General features: G+C 44.8%; 1 protein-coding gene across 1 annotated transcript in view; it reads left to right on the forward strand.

Moving 5' to 3' along the window:
• The window catches only part of pex7 (peroxisomal biogenesis factor 7), a 44,625-nt gene extending 41,277 nt beyond the window's left edge, over positions 1–3,348 (forward strand). Inside the window, 1 exon segment of the mRNA XM_032543848.1 lies at positions 2,320–3,348. Within this exon segment, the coding sequence (XP_032399739.1) occupies positions 2,320–2,403 (84 nt within the window). The 3' untranslated portion in view covers positions 2,404–3,348.
• Positions 3,349–10,675: the final 7,327 nt, after the last annotated feature.

Genomic DNA, 10,675 nt, shown 5'->3' on the forward strand with positions numbered 1-10,675 from the left:
AGGAACCGTTGGACTCCCTCTGACTGACATTGTCTGTCTTATTATTGTGTTAGGAGGATAAATAGGGACAGGATTTGCACCTGAACCCAAACCTTTATGAGTTGTGCCCAGGCGTGCAAGCCCATGACTTCCTGTGTGCGTACTAATGGCCGTGGAGAAACCATTATGTCATTATGTCAGCAATTAGAGGTAAAAACAGCCGAATGGAGAGAAAAGCTTTCCAACCATTTGGACTAAATGTTGTCTTCCAGCAATTGTTCACATAGAAACAACGTCCGCTGTGCAAAGATTGGACCACTGGCTAACAAAATGTTGCAAAGAAATATAAAGCTAGTAGAAGAGCACTCTGGGAGCCTCCGCCAAGGCCAAAGGAAGCAATTTTAATAAAAAGATAAAATAGTATTTGTATCCACTTCTTGATTCGATCCACTCCAAAATTAAAATGGCTCTTCCTTCTTTCATGCTTCACCCTTTAAACGCATGGTTTCAGGGAAATCGGGCTGGTAGTTTTTCCGTAATAGGCTCAAAGATTGCAAAGAAATATAAAAACTAGTAGAATGGCACTCAGGCAGCGCAGACCTCCGCCTAGGCCCAAAGACACAACTTTAAAAAAAAAAAAGAGTACAATTTGTATTTGTATCCACTTCTTGATATGATTTGCTCCAAAATTGAAATGGCTCTTCCTTCTTTCATGCTTCACCCTTTAACCAGGTTTCAGGGAAATCGGGCTGGTAGTTTTTCCGTAAAAGGCTCACAGATTGCAAAGAAATCTAAAAACTAGTAGAAGGGCACTCAGGGAGCGCAGACCCCCGCCAAGGCCAAATGACGCAATTTTAACACAAGTAAAAAGTAGTATTTGTATCCACGATACGCCCCAAATTTGAAATGACTCTTCCTTCTTTCATGCTTCACCTTTTCACCAAGTTTTAGGGAAATAGGTCCGGTTGTTTTTCTGTAAACCTGCTGACAGTTGAACAAACCCAAACAGAAAATACATCCTTCTTGGCCAAGGTGATAGGCATATAAAATATGAGAAATTGGAATTATAAGATGATTTTAAAATAAAGAAATAGAGATTATACCGACTCAGTGTCCTTATTAATACATTCTTACTTTATTGAACTCCCTTCAACACAAGTTATAATCCTCAGCTTGGCCGTCTCCACAAGGACAACATGATTCAAGTTTACTGTCGATCTGCATCTTCTTGACTCGATGCAAAGTGTCCATTAACAGGGATAATTAAGTGATGAAAGCAGGAGGATGAATTACACCGAATAATTAGGGGAACTTTTGTCTGATGCAAACCATCTCGTAGGAAATTATAAACGCAGAGTATGCTCTTCACTTTTGGAAGCAAAGGAAAGAACAGAAGACAGACTCCAGTCTCCAGAGTGGAGACCGGCGGCCAGACGGCCATCTCTCTAAATGCCTTTTGTCCCAAAACTGATAATGGAGGGTAATTTAGGTGGAACACTTTGATATAAGTGTGTACCTGAGGACACAAAGAGCCGAACTTCTCGTCTCTCTGTCCTCCCTGACATGTCCCCACTTAACCTGCAGCACCGAGACTCTGAGAGAGCTCCGAGGAGTTCAGGTTTATTTCCGATGGAAGTTCAAGTGTTTTTGCACTCAGTTAAAAAAGACCACACTGTCTATTCAGTCTTGGTCCTCCTGCCGTTGAGAGCTTTGAGTCCATATGGTCGTGAAGCAGCTTGTCACTAGATTCTGGTGTGTTTTACTCATCAGGACACATACTGTCAGAAATAAAGTCAGACAGGGTTTTCTCATTGGTGGGGTTCATGTGCTTCTTTGGTAATTATGTAAGTTTTGTTTCTCTCTGTTTAGTCTCCAACTGCACAAATAAATATTGATACCAAGTTAGAAAATGGCGAGAATGGAGAGAAGAGAGGCGAGATGGCATTTGGTGGACAGCCCACTGACGCTAAATTTGTGACGTGCTCTTGAGCAAGACACTTATCCCCTCACAGACCTTTCTTAAGCAGCTTTCTACGTAAGTTGCATGAAGTTTATAGTTGTGCGCTGGTGTGTGTGTGGATCTCTGTAAGAGAACAGCAGTTGTTCATGTTGTTATGGAGAAGGAGAACCAGGTAATGGTTCTGGGGGAATGCAACGCTACCAAGCCACGGCCGAGTGTTGTGCGTCACCGCGACGTGTAATGACATTTTTTGAGAGGTGACGTCAGGCTACGACGTAGGGTCGGTATCGTCCTGTAACGACGTGCGTAACCACGGCGTGGATTTAACACAGAAGCATGAATTGGCCTTGACGGTGTGCGTTGTGTTGTGTTGGTTGCAGGTGGTGGACTGTTCCTGGGACGAGACGGTGAAGATCTACACGCCTGCCTGTCTGTCTGCTGGAGCTCACAGCACAGCCCCGTAGAACAAATATCACTACACTTCTGAGGACGTGTCTGTGGGAGTTACAAAACACAAAGGAAAGAAACACATGTTAAACTGATATCAACCACATGTGCGAACCTGGCCACCAGGAAGTGCGATCGTCTTTGAAGCCAATTGAACACATCGGCCAAAAAAAGGAAATTACACTTCTGCGTCGGTCACGTGATGCCCTCTGGCCCAACACTACGTTCTCCCATAGACACACTGTACATGCCAAAAGAGACATCTGTAAATCAGTGGATACGTTTTTTAAACGTTGCAACCACGGACAATAAATATCTAACAACGATGAGTCTTCACTTCCTCCCACAAGTGAAGACAAAATCTCCCGGATACTTATAGTTTTGGACCAGAGTCTGCGCAGTAGTTATCGGCGTTGGAGCCCCAGTATTGAAGTCCCGCCCATCTGCAGTCAGTCCCAGCTGTGACGATCAGCCCGTTTGTATGGCATAAAATAACTAATAAAAACCAAACTGCTCAGAAAAATTAACACTACGCAGTTTTAGAATTACCTTAAATGACAGAAACCATCTTTATTTGACGTGTACTTTAATTTTTTTAGGTCAGGACCTGTAGCTCGCCATCTGGAAGTCCCCACAAAGTCTTATAAATATGGACACACTCTCACACACACACACACACACACACACACACACACACATTATCAACAGCAGGCTTTGGGAAAAATCCATAGAGATTCCCAATCACTTTTATAATTAACAAGTTGTGTTAAGGAATTATGTAACTCGAGATGCTTTACAGTTGGTGTGATCCATAATATATCCATGTCATTATCTACTTCCTCTTTATCTAGCTCACTGAAAAAAAATGTCAACTGTGACTAATTTCACTACTGAAATGTCCTCAGTGTAATTACGGTGTGTTCAGTGCCTTCAATAAAGAAGTGAATATCACATGAAAAACTTTCACTGCATATTATCTTAGCTTATCAAAATTTTTGTGTACAATTTACGTCCCGGGATTAGAAACAAGATCCACATACTAACTTCTCCCAGTTTGTTGTATTCAATGTAAACAAGTCTTTTTGTTGCCTAAACTTAACTGTCATCGCTAAATGACGCTCACTTTTTGTCGTCTAAACTCAACTAGCAACAGCCACTAAAAAGACCGTCATCTCTTACTCTCTTAATTGTAAAGACGCTGAACGTAAATGTCATTGTGATTGGTCGTCACGTAGTCTCGCATTGCCAGACCTCCCTCCACGGCGCTGCGGAAGAAGGTCTGGCTAGTCCACCCAGCATTCCTTGATGGGAGAAAAACACAAACTTTAGTCGGGTTTATTGTCATTTCTTTAAACCAATCACAATTGTCTTGGGCGGTGCTAAGATCCGGATGGAGCCACGCTGCCTCTGCTAAATATTCTCAGGAAGGAACTTGTTTTGGTGGAACATGTGTATATTCAAAGGCAAAAGAAAACTGAGATTGGACAGATAGTCTGGCTAGCTGTCTGGATTTACCCGGCAGAGATCTGAGGAGCAGGTAACCATAGTCCGTAGTCCATAGTCTGAGTCCAAGTACAAGTCCTTGGACTAGAATAGAGACTCGGGTCAGAGTCCAGGACTCGAGTACTCCATCACTCATCCTGCGATTCCTCCATGGCTACTAGCAAGTGTGTGGAGGGGAGGGGGGAGGTAGATCACAGAAGGCTTGTATCATGTGGACACACAGACAGTGCTGTTATCATACTCACACTTCGAATGTGGGGGGGGGCGGGCAGAAACTACAGACTATAGCTTTAAGATCTGGGTTCTTTACATTGTTGGTAGTGAATATTGCCAAACAGCAGCTTTTGGCTTTTCTGTGGTTCACTAGAAGACGGAACTGAAGAAGAGGAAACCTTCATGCAAAACAAGTCAATGGACAGCAGAGAGTCGTTTCCCCCTCCCGTGGGGGCGGGGCTTAAATGCGCTCTGTTTCTCTCCTCTGAACTGTCACAGATGATGATGATGATGATGATGATGATGGTGATGATGTGGTGTGTGTTGTACGGAGCTCCCCCACTCGTTCTCGCTGCAGCCAATCGCAGCTCTCCTGCTGACGATGCGTGATGGTTTTCCCTCCGCCCTGCAGCCAATCGCAGCTCTCCTGGTGATGATGCACAAAGGCTTCCCCTCCGCCCTGCAGCCAATCACAGCTCTCCTGGTGATGATGCGTGAAGGCTTTCTCTCCGCCCACGCAGCCAATCGCAGCTCTCCTGAAGATGATGCATGAAGGCTTCCTCTCCGCCCTGCAGCCAATCACAGCTCTCCTGGTGATGATGCGGGAAGGCTTCCTCTCCGCCCTGCAGCCAATCACAGCTCTCCTGGTGATGATGCGGGAAGGCTTCCTCTCCGCCCTGCAGCCAGTCTCTCTGCAGGGAGAAACCCGGCCTCGCTCTAACTGTAACACAGAAACCCTGTGGAGACAGATTCTCTCTGCCACTCCTCCTTTTCCTCCTCTTCCTCCTCCCCCACTTCTTTCTTTCCTCACTACTTTTTTCCTCTCTCGGTTTTCTTCTTTCTGTCACGATCGCCAGTCGTCCACTTCGTGTCCTCATCTTTCTCCACCCTCCCTCCTGTCTTGGCATTCACTCTTTTCTATCTTTTCTTTTTCCCTTCCTCTTACTCTTCTCGTTATCTTCACCTGCATTTCTTTCATGGTTTTCTTTTCCCTCTCGTCATCCTCTCTTCCTTCGGTTCTCCTTCTTTTCTTTTCTTTTCCTGTCTTTTTCCCTTCTTTTAGTTGGAGCTTGCCTGTCCTTTTCTTTACCTTCCATTCCTTCCTTCTCCTGCTTTCCTCTCCTTTCCCCTTTCTTTCCCCTTTCTTTCCCTTCTCCTCACTCTCTTCCCCTGTCCTTTCGTTTCCTTGCTTTTTCTTTCCATTCCTGTCCTACCCTTTCTCTCTCTTCTCTTCTACTGTTTTCCCCCTTTCGTTTCCTAGATGTCCTATCCTTTTGTCTCCTCTCCTTTGGTTTCTGTTTCCCTAACCATCTCCTTTACTTTTGTAGCTGTCCTTCTTCTTTCTCCTCCCCCACTTTCTTTTTGTCAGTCTTCTTTTTACCCCCCCCGTTTTTCTTCCCCCCTCCCCTCCTCTTCTTCATGCTCACACAGACTTTGAATGACTCTGCAGCAAACCAACCACTGCTAAACTTTTGGTGGCAGCTTCTTTTATTTCGAGAACTAGAGTGTTGTACGGAAACGTCCCAGAGGGCCGGTGCTGAGTGCTGCGCTCTGTCAGAGATCTTTAAGACCTTCGGTCTGACTCTGAGCTCCAAACAGAGGATTTATGGAACTAAAAGGATTTCATTTAGGCTCCATACACACCGCTACGTTTTGGTTTCTAAGCGTTTGAGTTTTGAGCCAAAAGTGATCTCAGAGCACAACGTGGTTTCATGTCCAGTAGAAGAACTAACACGCCCAAAACCTTGTGTCTCATCAACAACCTGGTGTACTGGACATAAAGAGGAGGCAGCGTGGAGACTCCACCCGCTGCGGGTAGTTGCCATGGTAGCGTTAGCTTTAGTCTCAGAGAACGAGACGTCGTGATCGATAAGACCCAATCAGGAAGAGAAACGCTGGCGCCCGTGTCGGCGTTACCAGAGGTCTCCGTTAGCGGCCGTTGAGACTGAAACACAACCCCCCAGATGGGGAATAAAGTTTCTGACTGTAGTAGAAAATGTTCATAATGTTCATAATTTAAAAATAACACTTTCATTTTAAAATCAAACCGTTTTTTACTCATAGTGACATAAGATAAACCTTTATTGTCGTTGCGCAGGGACTCGCACAACGACATTGTGAGTGCAACAACTGCAAGCGCATTCAAAAATAATTAACAAGATAGACAATAAACAGCTAAAAGAATAATTTGAGACATAAAAACAATAACGACTGGCCAGGAGAAATATTTCACATGCTGTATGAATACTGTTTTCTTCTTCAACTTGTAGGATTTAAAATGTTGGTATTTTAAAGATTGTTAAGACAAAATGCACAAAAGAACAAATCCAACTGCACCAGAAAAATGTTCACACATGCCAGTTTAATTGCACAAATTCAGAAATTTGACTCGCCGGCTGCGCTACAAACCATAACCACCTTGTCGTTCCAGTCGTGCAGTGTGATTGTGTGCTACACATTCATTTGGAAATCAATTTGAGAGTGAAATCAGGTCAGTTCCATTCTGTTTCAAGTTAAAATGACTTAGTCTAATCTATAATAGCTATAGTCTGTGGAATAATGAATGTATGCATTTTGTTTTGTCTCCTCCATGCAGAGAACGGTCTCGGTCTAAATCCCCCCCCCCCCCCCACACACACACACACACATCTCGCCCCCTCTGTCTTAATCTGCTCATGTTTTTGAAAGCGCCTCTGTCCGTGTCTTCTGTCCCGGCGTGTTAATTGGAAGCTAATGGCCCGGGCTCGATGAGGGCCGATCTCCCTCCCTCGTGGCCCTGGAAGCTGATTTTTCTGATGAAATATTTCAATTAAAAACATTTTTTTCGAGCCACTTCCACGGCGGTTATGAGAGATGGCGACGTCTCTGCTGCTGAGGAGGAGGAAGACGCTCGGAAATAAAAACAGAAAAGATGCTCGAGTTAATGGCAAAACATCCAAACATTTGCATCTACAGATCTACAGGTGTTTTTATCGATCACTTTTATTGTTTTTTACGTTTTTTGTCTTGGACATCTTAAAGCTACAGCATACAAATATAGTTTTTTATTTCAGCAAGCAGTTTGTGTTGGTCCCTTTGCTGGGTCAACACTTTAACTCACATTCTAACTTACATTATAATTATTTTACATTACAATCTCTTTACGTTTTAGTGTGTGCATTACAGTCCCATTATCTCATTTCTTGTTGTCACCTTTAGCACATTAACCTGTTTAATCAAGAGATCACATGATTCCCAGCTGAGGCACGGAGGACAGGTGCAATCCCTTCATCTTGACGAGAGGAAAATGCTGCTTCCTCCCTTTGTTCTTTCTCTGACCCTGAGCCAAGTTGTGTGTGAATCTCTTCTTTTTAGATGCTTTATCTGCGTTGTTGCACACTATTTCTTAAGATATTTGAATAACTCTTAAAGATTTTGCACTTTCTAAAGCTCCATCCACCCACAGACAAAGAGATGAAAATGAAATTTAAAGGTTTTCTGAACTCAAACTCACTCCAGTCGGCACACTAATTAACTATTAATGAAGGGGAAAATTCTATCTCCCTACAAACGTGTCCGTGTATCTCCAACAATTTGATTAATAACCAACCCGTTCTCAGTCCCAACTCGTCAAACAACGGCGGTTCTTCAGTGGCGACGCGTTCTCACTCTCCCACCACGTAAAATGAGGACGCTTGGCCAACCAAGATCTTTTCCTAACCCTGACCGTAGCCTGAAGCCTGATTTATGATCCTGCAGAGGCTCCACGCAAAACGGTCTACGAAAGAGGACTGAAGTTTATACTGGTGTGTTGGTGTGGGCTTCAATCTCTTTAAGAGAATAGCAGCGCCTGCGTGTGTGTGTGTGTGTGTGTGTGTGTGGTGTGTGTGTGTGTGTGTGTGTGTTAGAGTGAGTTGGAGAGGGATGGTGATTATCTTCAGATCGAGTAGTGACTCCAGAGTCATATTGAGACAAAGTGTCTTCCCTGTTCTTTCTGACCACGGTGACACATCTGCAGCAGGAGAAGAAAACCCTCTCCTTGATTTCATGTTGTTTATGGAGAAGGAGAACCAGGAAATGAGTCGGGGGGGGGTGCAACGCTGCCAAGACACCATTTTTCGGGAGGTGCACATCAGGATACTGCGCAGGGTCGCTGTCTCTACGACCAAGCGGCCTCGTGATGTGATGAGTTGGGAATGTGTTGCAAATGCAGCTGAAAGTTAATTCTGTCTGACTTTATCACTTATATCCTAAACTGATCAGCTGTTTCGAGGCGCTACTTTCAGTTAAACCAATCAGTATTGACCATGTGTTGGTAAGCCAATCACAGCGGGACATCTCTGGTTTAACGCTGTTCTCTCCTCTGCTGCTGTCAGTTGTCATTTCAGGAAGAGTGTGGCCCTCCTCCTCCCCTTCTTCCCCCCCCCCCAGTCGTCTTCCCTCACGCCACCCCAGGTCTTCTTCCGTCTGTTAGATCCTTCGGTTCCTTCGTTCCCGTCTTCATGCTCCTTCACCGCACCACCAGTGTCCAGACTCACCGGGGGATATGTCTGGGTTTCCCTAACCCTTGATAACATATTTTATACGATGGAGTGTAATCTCCAAAGACTTTAATTTCGTTGTACATTCATATTGTTCACATGTAGATTACTAATAAAGTTTTGCAAATCTGCAACGGAGTCTCTCCTGATTGAAATATTGAAATCGTTGACACTCTCTGGGTCCACAGGGAGGATTTTGCTGTTTTTCTGTTGTATGAACTCTTTAAGTTTAGTGCTGTTGGTCAAAGAAAACTACACGTGCAAAGACATCTTCTTTGGCCCCGCACGAGTTGCGTCGGACATTTTTCACTATTTCATTTGATTTTTATGAGGGAAATTATTACTAATTTAAAAAAGAAATATATACACTGTATATTTCTCTAAACAAACCTCGTTCCTCCTGGCGTTCTGTGTTGACGTGCACCGGTTTCACTCGTACTGAATGTTCTCAGCTGCTTCTACGAGCTTAATGCGCTTTTACAGAAACGGTTGATCATTTAATCTGGCGTCTGTTCATTTTTATGATTAATTTTATGATTATAATTATTTATCTGTCACGCCAATAAAGACTCGAAGTGAACTAAAATGAACTGAGAAGACAGAGAGAGACGCTACAGTGAGACAACGGGCCGTATTTTAACAACGTGGGAAGCGCCCGGTGCAGGTGCACATTTGCTAGTTTGGTCCTAAAGGGTTGTTCTTTGTGTCTTCGTTAATCAGAGGTGTGTTCTGGGCGTAACATGCAATCAACCAATCAGAGGTCCTCTCCCATTCCCTTTAACAGCCAGGCACCTTTGGACCTCGGAGCATTGTTATGATGGAGGATTTACACCGTCGTATTTTATATGTAATCTTCTGCATGTGTGAGCTGCTGCGTGTCCCTATGTGTGTAACAAGAATAGTGTGTGTCCCTGTGTGTGTAACAAGCATAGTGTGTCCCTATGTGTGTAACAAGAATAGTGTGTGTCCCTATGTGTGTAACAAGAATAGTGTGTGTCCCTATGTGTGTAACAGGAATAGTGTGTGTCCCTGTGTGTGTAACAAGCATGGTGTGTGCGTAAGTAGTTTTAGTCGTGCAGCAGTAAACTCCGATTGGACAGATAGTCCAGCTAGCTGTCTGGATTTACCCTGCAGATTATTAGTATTTCTGATACATCAAAAGTAAATGGGAGTTGTTGTTTTATAGGCTACATTAGTTTTTTCTGCATTATCATATGGGTTCATGGTTGATTTCTACCCCCCCCCTCACACTTCCCCCTCCTCTCTCTCTCTCTTTCTCTCTCCCCCCTCTCTCTCGTCTCTTTCTCTCCCCCATTCTCTGTCGCTCTCCCCCACCTCTCTCTCTCTTACACTCCCTCTCCCCCTCCCTCCCTCTCTCTCTCTGTCTTACTCTGTCCTCTCTCTATCCCTCTCTTACACTCCCTCTCCCCCTCCCTCCCTCTCTCTGTCTTACTCTCCCCCTCTCTCTCTCCCTCTCTCCCTCCCCCCCCCCCCCCCCCCCTCCCACCCTCTCTCCTCTCGTGTACTCAGCCAGGAGGCTCTGCGGCAAACTGTCATCCCCCCCATGCAGCCTGGCAGAGGACGGCCTCCCCTCTACTGAACACTCCCGCACATCTGCTGCGCGTCTCTGTCCTCCACTGCGGCGTCTGTTCGCAGGGAGCCACTTCTTCTCTCCTCTTCTTTTTAACACTCTTCCTTTGCGGGTCTGTTTCTCTCGCACTTACCGGACGTTTTCCTTTTTGGGAAAGAAGTGCAAAGTCCCTGATGAAGTCTCGTGCTGCTGATAATGAGTGAATGGAAACTAATTCAAACAGCGTCTGAGTTTTTAAGTGAATGCAGCTGACGGAACGGAGCTGGACGCAACTGCAGTTTGAACTAAAGAAGAGGCGAGGAAGCAGAAGCTAACAGCGGATCTCCTCGTGAGCATCAGTCCCTCTTTTCTTCTCCTACTTCCCGATCTCACTTTTGCTGTTTCTCTTCCCAAAAAACTCCTGCGGGCGGATTAATTTCCCCTCACAAACGTAGGCTTTTTACAGTCTCGCGCCCTTCATTT

Source organism: Etheostoma spectabile, chromosome 18, assembly GCF_008692095.1.
Source record: "Etheostoma spectabile isolate EspeVRDwgs_2016 chromosome 18, UIUC_Espe_1.0, whole genome shotgun sequence".
Lineage (NCBI taxonomy): Eukaryota > Metazoa > Chordata > Actinopteri > Perciformes > Percidae > Etheostoma > Etheostoma spectabile.